Raw genomic sequence first — 22,108 nt, 5'->3', positions numbered from 1 at the left:
GTACTGCTAGGGGTGCCACAGCCCACCCTCCCGCGTTACTCACCAGAGATGAAGCTTCGTCGTAATAATAATAATAATAACAATAATAATAATAATGATTATGATTATAAAACTTTTCTCTCTCAAATTCTGGAGTGTGAAGGATGAGGTTGCTTAGGACAAAAGCCCAAGGTTAACCAAAAAAAAGTGAGAAACCAATACAGGTTTGACCTGCAGGATTCTGTAATGAAGTTTGTGTACGCCATAACACACACTGCAGATGGTAATTATATAAATAAATTTGACCGACAGCCACTGGATGTTCACTATGAAGTAATTGCTGTAGTTTGTGAAGGCGCATCGATTCAGAAAAGAATTTAGCAAATACATATTGTGGTGTTGGAAACATATCTGGAAATCCTCCAGAAATCTGAAGAGATTTATGCATGACCAAATTAAAAGCCATTTTCTATATATATTTATTCATATTACATGTTTACTGTACATTCAATTTACTGCCTTTCTGCAATCTATGCAGTACGTGCAAACCATAAATGTTATCTCTATGAACACGAATAACCAAATAGTAAATAAAAATATAAAGAGTATTCACATTAGGATAAAACATTAACAATTAACCACTGGAATCCATTACATCTACATAGTAATGTGGTCTTGGGTATACTCTACTAACATATGAACACACCCTAACGTAATATACATTACAGTAAATCTTAAAAGAACTGGTACAGAAATTTATATGCAATGCAAGTATTCACTGTTATTAAATTACTATTGTAAATTTTTACATCTTGTCTTCGCCCAAAAAGCACATAACAGTGACATACAACAAACAAGATGAGATTTGCCACAATATACAGATCAGAGATGGAACTCTGGCATAAATTCACTCTTTGAAGCCTCGACAAATTAGGAGTGGAGGATTCCATCAAATGCTTCAAAAATGCCGGCTGCAACATCGGTAGCTCTGGATTTAAGCGACAACTGTAAAGAAAAATGGGAAATTAATTCAGAACATTTTTCCTACCATTATTCCTATTATTATGCAGTTTAACCAGACCATAGTGTTAAGTACTCCAACTCTCATGGGGTCAAACTAAAAGGTTTGTCTTCAGTTCTAATACAAATTCTATTCAGTGAAGTGTAATTCTGAAGAATTCTATCCAGTAAAATCCATTTTGTATTCTTATAAGAATTCTATAAAGTTGTTGGATAAACAGTAAAAGATGAACATTTTGAAAAAAAAAAAATCCTTAAATTACTGACTTCTCAAAGTAGATATCTGCTGTTTGTTGAGGTTTCTATATTTATATAAATATGCTTTAAATGTAGTCAACCTCCATTCTCTGCATACAAGGTCTGAGTCATCTTAGCTATTTAAATACACTAACATTTTTAACAGTCATGAACAATTCTGGGATCGGATAAAAATGTGACAAGTGAAGGCAGATTCTGATGTCAACAAATTTAGCACATCAATAAAAGAGAAGGCAAACTAAATGAGCCAAGTTTAGAAGTACAAAACATTTGCAAGCATTAGTGTACAGGCTGAAGCAAATCATGGCAAGTGGTGTTGGTCTGAAAGTTAAATTTGTTATGTCAGATATTGTTAGAAGGGGACATGTTGGAGTACATAGTATAACACTGAGAAGCCCACCTATCAACAGCAAGGGACACATTTAGGTACCTTGGCAGTTATGAAAAATTAAAGATCTCTTGAAACCAAATTTTCAGAAAGATTGAATGCAAATAAGGCTTGTGCATGCTTGCTGAATTGGGTACTAATGACTACTGTACTTCATTACAGACCAGTTTTAATCTCCAGAAAACTGATAACTGATAGGTAACAATGGTTGGGACATGTCCTTCAATTACAGCTTGAAAAGATTATAAGACACTAGTTACATGAGCACCTCAAAGTTCTAGAAGAATGTGCATAAGATCTATGAAAAAGAGTTTGGAATTGGCTGGGATGATCTGTGAGAAAGCAAGAGACATGGATAGGAGAAATATGGCAGAGAACCTATGCATTATACAACACTGGAGGTGGAACTCAAATACAAGTGTAGTACTGTACCTCCAAATTAGCCATCTTTGGCCATAGAATACCCTACTGCATACACAGTAGAAAAACATCCAATGAGCCACAAATGCAGAATTAATTCCCCTTACTTACCACAAAAGTAGAATTGCCAGGTTGAACTTTAAGTTCTGTAAGAACCCAAATTCCATTTGTAAGTTTGATGGACTGATAGAGCATGTCCTGACCTTCCACATTACGCTTTGCAATAGTGAACACATTGGAACTTTGTAACTTGTTGGATATTGCATCTGTAAAATAAAAATCAAACATACACATATAAGTATAAGCCAATGTAAGCGAGACATAAACTACAGTACTGTGCATTACTTAGAATTAATATGTTCTTCATGGGTACTTCAGATTGTTTAACAATACCAGTAATAAAAATGAGAGGAACATGTTTATGCCTCATTCATGCAGTAATACCTCATGATAATAAATCTACTCATTTAAATACCACTGCGGGTATGCCATATAATGGTCAAGTAATTCATATATTCTTACATCATTATACGAGAATAAAAAATTTAATACTTTACAAAATTTTCCTGCACCATAAATCATTCTATAAGAAGACAAACATCACTCACCTCCACTATCAATTTTAAAATGAAAAAATACAATACAGTATCAAAAGACACAAAAAACTTTGTCAGAAAATTTACCATTAACATCATCATTTCTGAAATGCTACAACAGCATACTAAAATAGGAATAAGGGAGATAAGTTTAAAGAAGATCTAACATAATACAAGAAGTAATTCGAGAAGAATTCTGTTCCTTATAAGTGCCTACTTAACTGTCATTACCTAAAAGGGACATCTTTCTCCTTACTCATATACGCAACCACGATTAATAAATCTTAATGTTTGCTTAATAAGCTTTCTGAAGAAAACATATTGTATTAATATTCTCTAATTGCAGTCATAAGATGGTGACTGCTATTCCGAAATAATTGATGGATATACTTTATGTATAAACATAATATGTATTAAGACTACAATAAATTAATTTATCAATTAATTTATCCTTATGCTTACTACGCTGACATAAGACTTAAATTTGATCATTGCTTTATCCCCATTGCTAACCTTTTTCTTTCAGTATCTCCCTTTATAGGCCTTCATGTGACCCAACTCATAAAATTCTATCATAGATCCTTCAACAGAATTGTGTCCTTATAGTAGTTAGTCTCCTAGATAATATACATAAACTTGAGAACTTTCAAAGATAGGAATCCAGGGGTGTAATAAATAAAAAATAATCATATAAATGCAAAATAAAATACAAATAGTTCAACTTGGTTTTTAAAGCCTATATGAGTAAATAGTCATAGGAATTCTCGAATTCTTTTCATACTATATACACAATACAATACGTGCTTTGGCCTAGAAAACAAATGTATTGCATATGCAGATGATGCTACTCTCTTTACCTCAATTCTTTAATAGGGATCTAGCTAAAATGGGTGCCTGGTGCAAATCAAGTTGAGCCGTCAAAATTTTATCGTAGTACTGTATGGTGCAAGCAGTGGCTCCTCAACATCCAGATCTCTGCATTGATGTATATTAAACTCTATATGACAACTTTAAAATTTTAGGCGTGATTCTCGATAGCAAATTTACTTTAGAGAAACATTGATAATGTTGATTAAACTCTATACGACAGCATTAAAATTTCAGGTGTGATTCCTGATTGCAAATCTACTTATGAGAAGCCAATTTGGTCTGTTTCTTCTCCAATAGTTAAAAAAATTGGCTTATTGAAAGTCTTAAAGATTTTCGATGAACAATCAATTCTGAAGAAGTTTTAATTCTCTCATTTTGTCTTGTTTCGAATACTGTATTGCTGCTGAATTTCATCTTAATTTATTAGACAGAAATCTAAGGTCTATTAAACGATTTATTTCTGGTCTACATAATGATCTCTGGTACTTTCATTCAATTAGTTCTTTATGTATGATGCATAAAATTTTTCATAATTCTGACCATCCTTTGCATTCACATCTTTCCCGACTGTACCATCCTGAGCTTAGTAATAGGCATGTAGTTAATTCTAACAGCCATGCCTTCTCCATCATAAGGCTCAATACTACACAGTATTCCAGAAGTTTTATCGCAGCCATGACCAGATTGTGGAATGAGGTTTCCTCATCAGGCAGTTGAAGTGGTGAATCTTCAGATGTTCAAACTTGCTGTTAATGTTTTCAAGTTGAACAGGCTGACATACAATAAGTCTCTCTTCATAGTTTATATATGACAGATCTATTTTAATGCTGTTACTGATTTTAAAATACTTTATATTAATCATTCATTAATTCTCATTTAGTTTATTTAATTTTTCTTCACTGGGGTATTTTTCAATGTTGGAGTCCTTGTGCTTATAGCATTGAGCTTTTCCAATAATAGTAATAATAGTGTGGACGGGACAGGGGTCATAAACTAGATGCCTCAGCTAATTATGTTGGAATTAAGAACGTTTCAACTCAATAACCCCGTCTTGGAACACATCTTGTTATTGTCTAGAAGACTTTTCCAATAAAGTAATAATGCTAAGTACAGTATTTAAATAAATATTTCTGAATTGACAACTGCTTGCATTATCATGGATACAAATCAAGATGATAAGTTTTACCAGACACCTCATTACTTTTATTTACTGTAATATATCAAAATCTAAAAATAAATCAGTAAAAAAATAATAATCTTCCTTCCATTATTACTATGTATCGCTAGTATTTGTTGATGTTTGTTTCCTTTGCAACCTTATCATTAGTTATTAACAGTTTGCATTCATGCTGACATAAATATTTTAAACTCGTTGCTCTTCTTAAAATATTTTAATTTTCTTTGTTTCCTTTCCCCATTGAGCTTTTTTCCTTGTTAGAGCCCCTGGGCTTATAGCATCCTGCTTTTCCAATTTGGGTTGTAGCTTAGCAAGTAATAATAATAATAATAATAATAATATACTAGATGATACTGAACGAGTAAGAAAGGTAACAAAACCATGGCAAATGCTCTCTCTGGCTGCAAAAGGCATTGAATTCAATACATTAATTAAAAAAATTACCGTAAATGCCACCGTTTAATAAATCAAAGGAACTGTCTCAAAGTGTTGCCCATGGACCATGAGTTAAAAAGTCAATGCAGGTCAACATAAGGGTAAATATTGTTCCTGAAATCTAGCTAGTAACTTACTTTCCACTAGTAAACCATGCTAGGAAATCAAAACTTTAAATATCTGTTGGTAAACAAAAGGATTTACATGGCTGACTAAAACAGACTGGACACTTCAATGAGGGTATGATCATGGTTATGCAACAGAAACTGAAAGGAACTATATTTACCCGTAACTGATATGCCATCTGTGGACAAGATACAGATATGATAAGAATGTATTTGAAAAAAAAGACATTAATTTACAATATACGTCCAGCAAATATCTCATGAAATTTCACATTCTTTGACATTAGCTATGTATTTCATACTTCATAAAAATTTCAATTGCTATGCTTTACAAACTACCCTACATTTATGTCAAAACTGTGCACACTAACTATGAATGATAATTCTAAAGACATATTTGTCAATTTAATTTAAGACAATTGCACTTCACACTTCACAGTGTCACAAACCAAAGCTGCAGTTTTCTGCTATGAAACACTGACGTAACAAAATATCCACATATTTCTTCAAATATGAAAACCACAGACAAAGAAAATGACTGCTACTGCATGCGCTGGCCATAGCAAGTCAAGTATGTTGTATTTCCAGTAGAGTATATACTCATGCTCTAAATTTCCTTCTAAATTTTGATATTTTAAAACAAGCAATTTCAACTTCTTCCTCACTCTATTCTGTCAAGCAGTTCAGACATACAGCAAAGTAACCCTACACTATGCGAATGTCGAACTTACAAACTTACACCAATGTGAACTTATGAGAAAATAATTAGACAATTCATAAATAAATTTTGATAAATTCAAAATTACGCCTGAATTTAAATTGCACGGCTAAACGGTATGTTAGCAAACCATATGGGCGTTTGGAGGCACGCTGAACGTTATCCTACGTCTGTTGATATTAGTCTCGCTCGTGTGTCTCATCTCTCAATACGTGGTTGCATTCAGTAAGCATCCAACGCTAAGCGTTTATTAATTTTTTCGAAATCGTAAAATCATAAACTAGTGCCAATCAAGATGTCTGATACTATACACAAAAGTAGTGGTGACACAAATGAGATGAAAATACAAATAACAGCTAGAAGAAAGACTGGGGACATTGTGAGTGCCTTTGATAAGAGTAAATCTAATAATGTTAGGATTAAGAGAAAAGAGACATATAAAAGAGAACGATAGGAGTTCTGTGCCGATGCTTCAACTTATTCCTAAAAACAAGAGGAAAACTCCACCAGTAACTCAACCTGCCTCATTAATCAAAGTTAGCCACCTTATGCCAGCTGTTCTATCTTACCAGGTAAAAGATTATCATTTTTTTTTTAATTAGGATTAATATTTTCCTTTAAATCTAATTTCCAGCTAAATCTAAAAAAAAAATCGATGAATAGATTATAGAATATTAATTTAATTGCTGTAATATCAAAAAACAAGAATTCTTGTTATATTCATAGCCCAGTTTGTAAGTAATAATAGGATCAGGTGATAAAAAACAAAGGGGGGGGGGGGGTCGGAGTTGCAGGTGGCTTACGAGATGTCTATCCCTAATGATACTGTATTGGAACGGCTAACTTTTTTCGACTTTTGAATGCATTTGGTTCGTATGGTGGGGGTTACTATATATGGTCTGGTCTGATACGATGCAGCGAGTTGTGCAACAGAACATCCTATTTCTGACTATCTGCTGTCAGTAAATGTGACTCCCTTTGTCTCTTTTAACAAGAGCTGGTAAAGAACTGTTTTCTAGGGGATTACTTGCAATGGTATTTCTATCTTCCCAAAATGGTCTTGTCCCATTCAGGGAACACCAAGTTCCATTTCCTGAAGCAAAGCTACTCCAAATACAAACTGGTACAGGGTTCCGTCAGCCTCAAGGAGGTTACAGGAGTCAACAAGACATGTTGAATAGAACTCTTCTGGTCGTGTTCCCATGTAGTACCATACATAGAGTGAGTTTACTAAGATAAAAGTTTTTATCTTTCAAGAATAGATGACAAATTCCATCTGTGGGGTTGACTGATTGATAAAACATGTATTGACTTCCTACATTACCATTTGCAATGGAGAACACAATGAAACTATGTAACTTGTTAGATATCCTATCTCAAAAATAAAAACCATGCGTTTAATTAATATTAACTAATCGATGTTTAATTTGCCATTTGTTTCTATGAAAATACAAATCTTTAGTCTTCTATGTGGAAACTCACACCTCTGAAAATTTACCTTTGAAGTGTTCTGGCTATCCAAAAGTGCCAAATTCATGGTCACACACATAAGCAGGGTATAGATAATGCCTGTAACTTTATGTGCAATGATAAGTAGACAGGGCCCGGTGTTAGTTTGGCTTTGAAGTACAATAGCCTTAGTGTAGGTAATAAAGAGGAACTATGTTTCCCAGAATGTGACATCAGATCATTTCCTAAGTTAGCAATATAATTGTAGGTAGACCCCAAAATCATAGTGCTTAACCAACGATTCTTGTTTAAAGGGAAATAAAAGTCTCATTAATTGAACACACCCAAATTTAGCCATGCTATTTTGTTGTACAACTTCCCTAGATTGTGACAGACCAGCTACAATACTGTATAGCCGAGGACTGTTAAACATAAGAGGGGCAGAGGGAGAAGTTAAACCAGTCTTTTAAAATTCATTAATGCCCTGACACAGGCAGAATAATACAGTATTGCTATAATTACAGCACAGTGAAGCTTCGACAACTGAGTTCTATTCCTAGATAGCCTCAAGAATTTGTTCTTAAATGAGGAGTGAAGCAAGACAAACATAAAGCAGCCCGGTTGTTAGAGACCTCAGGGAATGGTTGAAAATTACAAGGCATAAAGCAATGCAGTTGCAATGAAACTAAAATGACCTATAGCAGTATTAACACTGACTCAAGAAAGGCTCACTGTATGTGATGCAACCAAACAAGTAGAAACTTTAACTTAGATTGCCTTTTACGGTCACTTTTTCTATAGCTTTATTGCCAAGTCTTAAAATTTTCTTTTAGTTTTTATTTTCCATATAACAGGAGGTGGGTCTATCACATGCTTGGGGTTAAGCCTTAATTTTCTATTCACAATAAGTATCTATAATGCATTAAAACTATATGCAAACACGTAATCATACAATAAGTCAAAGCGTACCATACAATAAGACTTCCGTACTTCACACTCGAATCTCTAATATGCAAGAACCTCAAGAAACTAGAACAGTAATAGCAAGGTGTCTCAAGAGCCATAGTAAATAATCAAAGATATATAAGCTTCAGAACCACAACAAAGCAACATGGGACACAACAACTCTTGCATTTCTTAAGTGACCTGAAGTTTATAAGAGGTCAACCATACATCTCTACAGATTTATAAGAGTTACTTGGGAGTAAAAACTATAAAAACTCCATTTCTTATCTCAGAAAAGTTTTAGTGCTTTCACAGTCACTGAAGTCAATTCAGCATGACAGTACAGTGCATTGCAAGTTGGCAAATAAGTCTTGTTAAGCAGAATAACTAACCAATAAAATGAAAATAAAACATCACAAAAAATCAAATGTATGAAATGAGTTGAAACAAATATTTAAAAGAAATTAATGAAATACTAAGTGCGTTTAATTTTCTAGAAACATGCATGCAGGGTATAAATATCTTTTTTAAAAGCATACCTGCATTCAAATTAACATTCTCAATGTTGTACTGGACTTCATTCTGACTAGGAATGTCTTTCCATGTGGATAAGAACACACGTTTATCCATTGCTCCATCATCAGCGAAGAAAATATGCATTGGCATGACAGTAGCAAAGTAGAAGACATCTATGTTGTTCTTAACAGCAACCTGAAATGAAATGACTCATACAAAATTATCAAGATAATTAAAACAAATCTATAGTACTTGGTCTTCAACATACCCAGAAAAACAAAACATCATGACAATGAACATCATCTTAAAACTCCTCTAAAAACCTAATTTCTTACTTGAATGTTAGTTAATGGGTCCATACGCTGTACTGGACCATTCACTCCCAGCGTCAAACTAACATCAATTGACTGATTTGGAGCTAATGGGGCTGGGACATTTAGAGGTGCTGCCAATGAAATGCCAAAGCTGTTTTTGTTCAACTGAATGGCAAATCCAGACATGGGCTGCATAGCTTTGTTATTGAAAGTCACTTCCATTGTGATTATTCCATTCCTGCAAAATAAACAACACAGTTTTAAATTCTCACAAAACATTAAACTATAAAAGCAAACTCTATTTCACAGTTTAATTTCATTATTATAGGCTGCATTAAAGAAGACTCGGTCCAGATTTGCAGACTGAGGAGATTCACATACAGTATTTTCCGAGACCTGTATAATCTAAACTAACTGAAGTTTATTTCAGGTGTTAAAAAACCAATCATGTATTAACATACTCAGGTTAAAGTAGTATGCAAAAATTTATGCAAAAAAATATAAAATTTTAATTATATTAATTGGTTTCGATAATCAACATTGCATACTATAATTTGCTAAGCCTCAACCAGGTTACTGAGACATCATATACATGACTTTGACTTCAAGTGTGTGTAGTTTGAACTTACAAATTGAGTTTTAATATGTGGGTGATCTTTAAATTTTGCATATTGTACATTTTATCGTTATTGTTTTCCTTGAAAATTCTACAAGATCCATGGTCTTTTGTATTCTTGTACCATTCAACTATGGCTCAGGAGGCCACAAAAACATTTGTATCTGTGGCTGCTGCTCTAAATGTCCTAAAGCTTCTGGTCCTGTTGGGGAAGCCACAAGGGCTTTGTGATCATCTTGCCTCAACCATCTTTCTAAATGCCTTTGCTGAGATGTTAGAAGATATAAGCAAGGAATATGATAAAGCAGAAGCAGCTTTCTTCTCCCTCCTCCTCTTTATTGTCGTCATCTTCCTTAGATACCTCTCATTGGTCCTTTTCTTAACATGCTCCTAAAAAGACACTGTACAAGTATCCCTCTTACAAGAATTCCAGTCCATCTATGCATGAGTTTCAACTCTCCATAGTTGAATTTGCGCATTTACCAGTAAGTATGGTCGACTTGATAGTGGATGAGCCGCTCATGACACCCCTTCTCCTTTCACTTCCTGAGACAGAACTTTCTCATGCTCCTTGTTCCCATCATGCTCACCATGGAACATGCATTGGCACAGACCCTGGAGTTAGTGCATAGAAAAGTGGGATTTACAAGTACTTAGACAGTTCATCCTAAGAGTTTACAGTATTCAATACTCCTGCTTGATACATGCAAAATTGCACATGAACATTCCTAAGTTTAACCTCTGTTAAACTACGGGAGATACGTGGGACATACACAAGGGTTTAGATCTTTAGTGGTATACTGTATCTCCTGGTTGAGTTCTTGTGACTACATACCCCAGTCCATTCTCAGTTCTGAGCCTGGGTACTGGTAAGCTGGTGTTCTCTCCTCCTCGACAAGTACAACCATCCTAACAAGATATGATAAAATAGTTTCCTTTAGAACTTTTATTATCTGAGCTAGAGGGAGTCCTTTGCAGAAGTTATTGAAATGATTTTTTGAGCAATGGTCTCGGCGCAGCTGCTACAGCACCATTAAATAGTCCAGTCTTGTTGACCTTTGGGCATCCTCTGGAGATGCAACAGTTGCTTAGATTCCCATGACTGAAACATGTAAGATGGCTATATAATGGACATGGTAAACTCAATTATCTCTAGATCAGAAGATAAGTTTGTGCTGATAATCTTGCAGGGTCATGCCTCCACCTCAGAAGTTTTATGTTCAATAGGATAGCGAGGAACTTTTTTGCGAGTTAATTCAATCTCCCCCAGTAAAGCTAAAGGTACTTCCTTCTTTGCTTCTGAATTTTGGTGTGTAAAATTGGTTGCCTTGGTCTGATTTCGGGAAGCATTATGATTTGACCTCTGGTTAAACAAATAGCCGACTTTGCCACTACAGATGTATCCTCTCCGAAAGACGAGGTAAGAGAGAATACTGTCCAAGATGATAATATGTAGGGCATATTTTATACCATCAAACAACATAAAACATCTCACAAACTTCCAGTATTTATAACTAGGAAAAATCTGAAAATAATGTACAGTATTGATCTTAAAATACTATACTTTACAGCATTCCTATAAAAAATTCTAACAATATGGATTAAAGTGATGAGACAAACTGCATAAAGACGAGATATAAACGCAGATTTGGGAACCAAAGAGTTGTGTATAGGATCATGTGTTTATTTATTTTGGTGAAAAGACACAGCCTAAGATGGTGAAAAGGTAGAAAGGTTTAAAAGGTTGCTTATAAGTGGCAATAACAAGAGAAAGGACACTGTCCCAGAGATCAATTACAGTATACATACGTATGATTAGCACCCAAGCACCTCCCCACCCATTACCAGAGAGGGCCAGGCAATGGCTACTGATAACTTAGCAAGTAGATGTATGGACTCCCACCAACCCCCATCCTTAGCTCACAAGGACGGTGAGGTTACAGACATTAGTGAAAAACATCGGGCTTGAGTTGGACTCAAACTCCCAAACAACTGACTAGTCAAAAGGTGTTTTATAGAGGCTACTGCAACCCTAAAAAGCTTATAAAAGTCTCAATTTCTTTGTAAGATGAGAACAATGAAAATGTTACTGTGAACAGGATTAAGAAGATAAATAAATGCGAGAAGACGAAGGAATGAACACTAGTATGAATATCATAGAAAGCAAAAGGCCTCTTAATAAAAGTATTTGATAATGATCTGGTTTACTAATAAAAGCATTTGCAAATAGTACTTGCAACTGATAACAGAACAGCAATAAAGTAGATAATGAAAGAAGAATAAAAGTTGTTCTGTGAAAGTTGTACAGAAGACTGTACAGAGGCACGAGTTCAATATTATTACTAGTGAAGCTGCAACTATAGCTGAAAGAGCAGGATGCGATAAACCCACACACTCCAGCAGGTTTTGCATCCCAGAGCAGTAAAAGAAATTCAGGAATAAAGAATAAACTATATGCTATATTGCATGGGAAATAAAAAAAAGAAAAAAAAAAGAGGAAAATGAAAAAACACATTAAAACTATATACTGTACACATAAGGTTTGCTAAAATAAATTTTTTTTATACAAGCGTCTCTCATGTCTTAACTACTTTATCATTCTTGAAAAGTGAAAGAAACTAAGACAAACTATCTGTACAGTATAATAATTTTTTTGCAAGCGAGAAAATTGGCCTATGGGAAATGTCCCTGCCTGGCAATCTGCTGGACTGGGTTTCAAGACCCGCTCAAGCTCGATAGTTTCTTGCTGGGTTTGAGGGAGCTTATAGGTCTACCTGCCAAGTCATCAGCAGCCATTGCCTGGCCCTCTCTAGTCCTAGCATGGGTGGAGAGGGAGTCTGGGCACTGATCATATGTAATATGGTCAGTCTCATGGGTATTGTTACTGACCCTTGCCTCTGCCATGTATGGCCTTTAAGCAAGCTAAGTTTTTTAGTTTGGGAATATGGTCTTGATTTAATAGGAGAAAGGAGTTATGTTAAAAAAAAAAAAAAAAAAAAAAAAAAAAAAAAAAAAAAAAAAATTATACAAACCTGCGAGCAAATGTGCCAGCTACCTCTAAGCCCTTCCCTCTGTTTGCAGGTAACCAAATTTGCTTTGGAACAGAGTAAGTTGATGGTGCAGCTGCTGGCAAACCAAATATGTCGCCCAACAAGCCTATACAGAAATAATTAAAAGATTTAGTACAGTAATCTTAGTTTTTGTCAAAATATCCATCTATAGTCAATAAAAAACACTATCTAAAATTTAACAATTAACACTAAAATAAAACACACAGAAACCAATTTGTTTGCATTCAAACAAAAAAATGCATGTGTAGACTGAAAACATTTTCACTTAGCATGGTCCAAGCAAATACCATGTAGTAATATAAAAAAGTAAAACATTACTGGGGTATTGTTTTATCATCAGTTGAAAACAATGAAAAATTAAACTCATAGTCTTTTCTCAACTTGGTGGTCACATAAAAGATCAATCTCGAATGAAATAGTTTTTGTACCACCTAAAAGAAAGTGGATAGAAATAAAATACATTTGAGTGAAACGATGGAATGGAAGAAAAACATAAGAAGTTCAGCTTCACATCAGTTCACTTCTATCACTAGAAATTAAATCATTTGCAACGCTTGAAATAAAACACTTTTAATTCAAAAGATTATCCAGCAATCAAAAGAATGTATGAAAGACTACTCCAAACGATATAACCTACATGGAGATGAATTCCCTTGGCAATTATAAATGTGACACAATCTGTACATAGAATCAATCTCATGACCACTAATTTAGCCTTGGATGTTAAGTTCAATAATTTCCTGTCCTTAATTCATTTTTTAATATTTGTTTTATTTCAAGCTAAAAAATCTAGCTACTTCCTAAGGTTTGAAATAAAATATTCTACTTCCAATACATCAGAGTAACATAATGACAGAACCTAAAATTTGACCTTGATTTATCCAACAAACAATGTTGCATAGTAAAACTGATTACTGTTTACATGAAACAGCAACCCTTCTACATAAAATGTCAAATCCATCATGTCATTCAGTTAGAGCTACTGTCAACAGCTACGTGGGAAATTTCCACTATAATAAATCTGTACCGGACCCTTAATGAAAAGAAATATGACCCAGAGCTCATTACATGGGACAAGAGAACTTAGATTTCCAACACAAATTCAAAATATCAAGTATTTCATCTTCATTTCAGAGAAGAATTTCTGGGACTCTCCCAAGCAGAACAGCAAAACATTTTTGACATGAGCAACTGTTAATTAACAACTTGAAATGTGTAACTCAAGATCCTTTTCACTCATTTAAAGATTATTTATCTGTGATGGGTCATTTTGGGTAAAACTAAATCAGGGGTCTGCTCCAAAGAGATAACCCAATAAATACCTTCAAAACTCTATAAAATTTTAAAAAATTTTCCAATGTTTATGCAGGCGAAGACAGATTCAATATCCGAGTACCAATGATAATACATAGATGATTAACAGAACACTGATGTGAAAATATTTTCATACTGAAAGTATAAAAAACTACTGAAAAGTGAGCATAAAGGCAATAGGTAACTTATTGAAAATGTGACAAAACAGCAATCATAAACCATAAACGACAAATTCAAAAAGTAATTTGCATTTTTCTAAACTATACAAAACTGAGCACTTTGAGATAAGGGATAAGTCTTCAGCAAAGACAGAATGGCCATAGAATCTTTTATATGGAAGTTGGTTAATGACAAGTACAGTGAGGGGCGGGAAGCCCTGCTCACCAGCCTGTCACAGAATAGCCACTTTGTCCTTTCCCTAAGACTGAGAGGGTGGTTGATGCAGGATATTTTATTTACAGGACAAGTTTGCAAAGCTTAGAAAAATACAAATTACTTTTAAAATTCTTTATTTGTTCCTATGTGTACACAAACCTTTTGTCATTTAAAATAGGGAGACTTACTCCTTGATGGGGAGAAGTCCCACAGAACCAAACTGGAATGTTCCTTTCTTCCCTGGAAAAGTCATCCTTCTTGGTCCCATATGGGGACCAAGCATTTAGTATGGAGCAAAAGTTCCAAAGGCTGTTGCCCTCACGCGATTGGTCACAGCCCTATGAGCTTATGTCCTCATGTGACCGGCCACAGGCCCTCAAGGGGCCAATCAAATTACAGCACGGGTGATCAGCCCAGTACACAAATGATACCTTGAACCGGTACAGCTGTACTGAACCTACAGCCAGTTGTTCCAGTCTGCAAGGGATCAGGTACCAGGGGAGAACCATCTTTTTATTTTCAAAAGACAGGAGAGATCACTCGAACTCTTGCGTTAGGCCTTCTTGTACTTTTTCAACTTCTTGTCAGAATAAGATGGGGAAGAGGATGATAGGTTCAGACCACAATGCATCTTTACCCTCAACTGCCTGGGAGTTAGTGTTCAGTCCAGAAGGATCGATTACCTGATACCAATGGAAACAACAGTCACTGTTGCACTAGTTTCACCTTGCTGACTGACTCCAAGGGTATTGGTCAGTGAGAAAAACCAACAGCAGCTTGAAGTATGACAGTGGTAGCTGCTACACAAAGTTTACGACTGTTGACTGACCCACAGATACCTGTCGGCGTGAGTTATGGTGGATACGCTCCGTAATGGCATGTGGAACAGCGCAAACAATAATCCCATCGGTCCACTGTACAGTGATGGAGATCGGTCCAAGATAGGACCTTTCACCTACTAATGATGAAATAGTGGTGCTACTACATCAGGCTCATGATTGCTATCTACCTCAAAGGTACCAGCCAACCCACAAAGCTCTATATCTGCACGAGATGGTAACATGAACAATACTACTATTGGCCTAGTATGGTGCTGGAAATTGGTCCTGTTAGGACTGTTCACCTACAACTGATGAAACAGCAGTGGCTGTCACATCAAACTTACAATTGCTAACCGACCCCGAAGATATCAGTCGATATGGGAGCTCAGTATTGACATGAGGAGGTAATGTGAAAAATACCCCTATCGGCCTACTTGTGATTCTGGAGACTGGTCTGGTTAAGACTCTTCATCTGCCACTGATGAAATGACAGTGGCTGTCACTTTAAGCCCACAACTATCAACAGACATCAAAGGTACCACTCACCAGGCAAGTTCCATACAGAACCGAGAAAACACAAAGGTAAGGAACAAACATCTATATTGCAATAAGAATGAGAAAAGTGGACACAATAACCACCCTTGCCTAGCCTGAATACAGAGCTGACATTCAGTTGGTGGGTGAATAGAGTCATTCCCAAAAGAGGAAAGCAATCAGTATAAGTCCAAAGAAACTTCTAACGAAAGGCCTTCCCACATTACTCTTTACTTCATCGTCTTCTTTTTGAGGAAGAAATCTCCGTCAAAGGGAATAGAGGAAGAAGAAAAAAGAGTGAGGTCTCCTTCCCCTTGCCAACCATTCTTGCTTGCTATCACAGAGAAGTCATGGTCTGGAAGACCAATAATGAATGAGGTCATTCTGAGGTGGAAGCTACACGAGCTTCCTCCTCTGCAACAAAAACCACTCTCATTGGTGGGTTTGTAACAAGGGGAGAACTAGGAACACTCACTGACACTACAACACAGGGATCACCATCCAGGGAACACTGTCGCTGCCAGTGGAGCCCACCTGAAGAATAATTTTCACTATTGGGCATACAAGCAGAAGCAACGCTCAGTTAAAATAGAGTAATTCCTTCTCAAGGCAGAGAAACTACTATGAACTGTTAGAAATTTCCCTCCTAGTTCACCATCTACCTGATCAAAAGAGGGAGAACAACACTTATAGTCACCCCATCACTAAGGTACACAACACAGAGGGTTTTGAAGGTTTGCATCCTAATATGAACAAACTTTACTTCACCACATGCTTACCTTTCTGTGGGCTTCTGCTTACAATGTAAATGCTCTCAAAAATGAAATAAAAAAACCCTCATCACAAACTACTGTAAACTAAGAAAATGCCCAACAGTCGAGAGGAGTGCAAAAGTATATTTGTACTTGTTGCAGCCAAAGAAAAAAAGTGGCTACAGTATTCTGTGATAAGTGGGTGGGCAGGACTTCACCATTGTGCCATCTGTCATGAACCAACTATCTTGTTAATGATTCAATAGGCATTTCAGAACTGTTCAAGACATATCCTCTGTTTTTAAGAACGAAAAGTTTGTATGCATGTAGAAACAAGTAGTAGTTATGAGGGTTAAGGCAGCTGAGAAAAGATGCTATTGACAATTATATAGATAAAAAACAACTTGATAGTTTTAAGATAGAAATGATGAATATATCAAGAAAGACAGTGATGCAGCTAATACTGTAATTTCATTTAGACAGGTGGATAAAAACCTCTGACTTTTGGGGATAGTTATCATTGAACAGTTTTCAAAAAGAGAGAAAATCCACTAACGTGCAATATCATGCCTTTGATTTGCTAATGCTTCTACTCAATTAAGTAGAAACTATAGCTATTTATCAGTAAATGAATAGCTTGAAAGAAGTTGAAGATTGAAGAAAACAAAGTTGACATACAAAAGTAGTAATGTTGAAGTCATTACAATGTAAACAGAAGAAAGAGACCTCTACATTAGATTGATGTCTATCAAATGCCTAGACACAGATTGGAGACTTGCCGGTTTTTCTCTTAAAAACAATACAAAACAACCAAAGAATTAAATCGTAAACTTCCATCAAGAAGAGTACATATAAAAATAGATGTCACATACTGTATACTAATGTTCAAATATTTCATGCACATATAGTATCTTAAACCAAAGAGATACCCGGCATATTAAAACATCCCCTATGACATACAGTAATCAGAAACTATAAGCCTCTCATTCAAATACAATAAATAAAGTTAATTTTTGACAAAGTTTTGAGAGACCTAGAAGGAAAATTTATAAATATACTTTATTTTGCCTCTACATAAACTAATTATACCAATATACTTCTGAAACCATAATGTAAATAAAATTAGCTGGAATAAAGCTGGCAAAAATAATATTCCAACTTTAAATACCTAATAGTGGGAAAAGCCAAGATTTGATTCTATAAACAAGCAAATTCACTGCAACCCATGCAATACAGTACACTATAAACAGTAACTGTACTATGTATCAATTTATTGCAGAGCAAAACAAATGAAAAATACCCCTTTTTACAAAATTAGCTCTCTGCAAAAATGAACTAGTCTACCCAATAGTGTAGTGAGTGAAATACTACTGTAATATAATTTTGCAAGAATGACATACTGTATACTACAAAATCCTAAATATAATTCTTAAAAAGTGACCCTTGATGTATAGATCCGAGTTAATGTAACCCCTAAGACTAGAATGTCAGTCTTCATCTTAACAATTTAATTAAAAATATATAATCATGATTTTAACTTGATTTAATAAATGTACTAAAAATGGGTTGTTTGGTCGTGTGACAATGACCTTGTTAAGTACTGTAAAAGTATTTACTGAATATGTGTAGGTCACTCCCATCTCCTAGTTTTAGATAGTTACTTTAAATATACAGTATGACTATCATAGAAGGTAATTCAACCTTCAAATACATGCCCTGAATCTTAAAAGGTTCTTAAAAACCAAAAGAATTTTCCAGTAGTCTCAATGTTTTTCTCTATTCATCAGTTATAAGGGTTCCATGATATCTGGCACGGTGATCTAGTTAAACTATCTTTATATAACCCGGTGGTGAAACAACCAATTACCTACTTACAATATACAGTATTCTATTAGTAATCTATTATAGGTTTCAAATTGGATCTAGTTATTGCAAACAACTTCCCTACATACACCCCATTGAATAATAGGTTTCGAGCTTAATAAGAAATTCTTTTTATAAACAAGGATAAAAGCGTACTCAAAATGGTTTCTAGAAATTGGTAAAATTACTGCACAGACTCTTGGCAAACTACATTGAGGGAAACTCTACAGAAAAAACTAAATAAAATAAAACTAATTCCAAATTTAAATGTGTTAAGAATTTAAAAGTACCTTAAATAATTCAATAATAATTTTCTTAAATTTGACACATCCACAAAATATTTTCCTTTTACTGTACACTACTATATACAATCTAATAAAAACAACGACTGCTTTCAATCTAAAATGCCCTATTTTGTTACAATCCTACAAAAGTACAGTATACGAGTTATCAACAAGATTCATATGAACAGTCTTTATGAGCATGCTTATCACTCTTAGTAAGTGTTAGTAGTACCTGTTTCACCTTAGCATTACATGGAAGAAAAAAAAAAACAGGAATCAATACAATGACAAATTAAATTAAATTTATATAGTTTAAATTCTTCATCCCCAATAGATAAAAGTTTGAATTACATATAAGGGCTATCAGATTATATCAGTGGGCATCATGAAATGTTCTTTTATGCAATTTACTGAATAATATCATATAGACTCAAATAATGTGTTTAGTGTGATATACTTCAAGAAAGCAAAAGAATGCACTGAAAGAAATAAAAAATGAACTGTATATTCTTGTAACATATTCAATTGCATAAAACAAATAACAACTGTGGTACCAACATAGTTAGTATAAAATATCAACCATGCAACTGAAATAAAATAAGAGATAATTCTAATGGACACAATAATGAAAAATGTTATTTTCATTAGTAAAGTAAATTTTTGAATATACTTACCCGATAATCATGTAGCTGTCAACTCCGTTGCCCGACAGAATTCTACGGAAGGGATACGCCAGCGATCGCTATACAAGAGGGGGGTGTACTCACAAGCGCCACCTGTGGCCAGGTACTGCAGTACTTCTTGTTGACACCACTTCAATTTTTCCTCGGTCCACTGGTTCTATGGGGAGGAAGGGTGGGTCAATTAAATCATGATTATCGGGTAAGTATATTCAAAAATTTATTTTACTAATGAAAATAACATTTTTCAATATTAAACTTACCCGATAATCATGTAGCTGATTCACACCCAGGGAGGTGGGTGAAAACCAGTGTACATGTATATCAAGAAGCTAAGTATCCCGTATTTCATATTATCAGTTATTCAAAATAACAATGAAATTACAAGTACCTGGTAAGGAAGTCGACTTGAGCCATTACTCTGCCTTAAATAAGTTCGTCTTCCTTACTGGGCGCAGCGTTCCTCTTAGGAGGCTGAACAACTCTAAGGTGCTGAAGTATCAAGGGCTGCAACCCATACTAAAGGACCTCATCACAACCTTTAACCTCGGCGCTTCTCAAGAAAGAATTGACCACCCGCCAAATCAACAAGGGTGTGGAAGGCTTCTTAGCCGACCGTACAACCCATAAAAAGTATTCAAGAGAAAGGTTAAAAGGTTATGGGATTATGGGAATGTAGTGGCTGAGCCCTCGCCTACTACTGCATTCGTTGCTACGAATGGTCCCAGGGTGTAGCAGTACTCGTAAAGAGACTGGACATCTTTGAGATAGAATGATGCGAACACTGACTTGCTTCTCCAATAGGTTGCATCCATAACACTCTGCAGAGAATGGCTCTGTTTGAAGGCCACTGAAGTAGCCACAGCTCCCACTTCATGTGTCCTTACCTTCAGCAAAGCAAGGTCTTCTTCCTTCAGATGAGAATGTGCTTCTCTAATCAGAAGCCTGAATAGTAAGAAACTGAGTTCTTAGAACTTGGAAAAGAAGGTTTCTTGATAGCACACCATAAGGCTTCTGATTGTCCTCGTAAAGGTTAAGACCTTTTTAGATAGTACCTAATAGCTCTAACTGGGCAAAGTACTCTCTCCAGTTCATTCCCCACCAAGTTGGACAGGCTTGGGATCTCGAACGACTTAGGCCAAGGACGTGAAGGAAGCTCGTTTAGCAAAAACCGAGCTGCAAGGAACATGTAGCCGTTTCAGATGTGAAAACAATGATCCTGCTGAAGGTGTGGATCTCACTTACTCTTTTAGCTGTTGTCAAGCACACGAGGAAAAGAGTTTTTAATGTGAGGTCCTAAAAAGAGGCTGATTGGAGAGGTTCAAATCTTGATGACATAAGGAACCTTAGGACCACGTCTAGATTCCAGCCTGGAGTGGACAACCGACGTTCCTTTGAGGTCTCAAAAGACCTAGGGAGGTCCTGTAGATCTTTGTTGGTGGAAAGATCCAAGCCTCTGTGGCGGAAAACCGCTGCCAACATACTTCTGTAACCCTTGATCGTAGGAGCTGAAAGGGATCTTACTTTCCTTAGATATAACAGGAAGTCAGCAATCTGGGTTACAGTGGTACTGGTTGAGGAAACTGCATTGGTCTTGTACCAGCTACGGAAGACTTCCCCTTGAGACTGATAGATTCTGAGAGTGGATGTTCTCCTTGCTTTGGCAATCGCTCTGGCTGCCTCCTTCGAAAAGCCCCTAGCTCTTGAGAGTCTTTCGAAAGTCTGAAGGCAGTCAGACGAAGAGCGTGGAGGTTTGGGTGTACCTTCTTTACGTGAGGTAGACGTAGAAGGTTCACTCCTAGAGGAAGAGTCCTGGGAATGTCAACCAGCCATTGCAGTACCTCTAAGAACCATTCTCTCGCGGGCCAGAGCGGAGCCAACCAACGTCAGCCGTGTCCCTTTGCGAGAGGAGAACTTCTGAAGTACCCTGTTGACAATCTTGAACGGCGGGAATGCATACAGGTCGAGATGGAACCAATCCAGCAGAAAAGCATCAACGTGAACTGCTGCTGGGTCTGGAATCGGAGAACAATACAACAGGAGTCTCTAGGTTATCGAGGTAGCGAACAGATCTATGGTTGGCTGACCCCACAGGGCCCAAAGTCTGCTGCAAACATTCTTGTGAAGGGTCCACTCTGTGGGGATGACCTGACCCTTCCGGCTGAGGTGATCTGCCATGACATTCATACCGCCCTGAATGAACCTCGTTACCAGCGTGAGCTTTCGATCTTTAGACCAGATGAGGAAGTCCCTTGCGATCTAGAACAACTTCACGAAAGAGTCCCTCCCTGCTTGAAGATGTAAGCCAGGGCTGTGGTGTTGTCAGAGTCCACCTCCACCACTTTGTTAAGCTGGAGGGACTTGAAGTTTATCAAGGCCAGAAGAACTGCCAACAACTCCTTGCAATTGATGTGAAGTGTCCTTTGTTTCTGATTCCATGTTCCCGAGCATTCCTGTCCGTCCAAAGTCGCACCCCAGCCCGTGTCTGATGCGTCCGAGAGGAGAAGGCGGTCGGGTTTCTGAACAGCCAAAGATAGACTTCCTTGAGAAGAAAGCTGTTCTTACACCACGCGAGAGAAGACCTCCTC

At 36.1% G+C, this 22,108-nt stretch overlaps 1 protein-coding gene across 2 annotated transcripts in view; it reads right to left on the bottom strand.

The window, feature by feature from the left end:
- Positions 1-444: 444 nt before the first annotated feature.
- The window catches only part of AP-1-2beta (adaptor protein complex 1/2, beta subunit), a 96,728-nt gene continuing 75,064 nt past the window's right edge, over positions 445-22,108 (bottom strand). The window contains exons 15-20 of one of the 2 annotated variants that reach the window (XM_068385810.1): positions 12,859-12,982; positions 9,232-9,448; positions 8,920-9,091; positions 5,430-5,447; positions 2,177-2,331; positions 445-984 (exon numbers count right to left, since the gene is read on the bottom strand). In XM_068385810.1, coding sequence (XP_068241911.1) covers positions 910-984; positions 2,177-2,331; positions 5,430-5,447; positions 8,920-9,091; positions 9,232-9,448; positions 12,859-12,982 — 761 coding nt within the window. In that variant the 3' untranslated portion in view covers positions 445-909. The remainder of the gene's footprint in view (positions 985-2,176; positions 2,332-5,429; positions 5,448-8,919; positions 9,092-9,231; positions 9,449-12,858; positions 12,983-22,108) is intronic. The other variant, XM_068385811.1, reaches the window with a different exon arrangement.

This window comes from Palaemon carinicauda, chromosome 13 (assembly GCF_036898095.1).
Source record: "Palaemon carinicauda isolate YSFRI2023 chromosome 13, ASM3689809v2, whole genome shotgun sequence".
NCBI lineage: Eukaryota > Metazoa > Arthropoda > Malacostraca > Decapoda > Palaemonidae > Palaemon > Palaemon carinicauda.
Note: the sequence above shows the minus strand (reverse complement) of the source record. Positions and strands in the feature narration are given on the sequence as shown.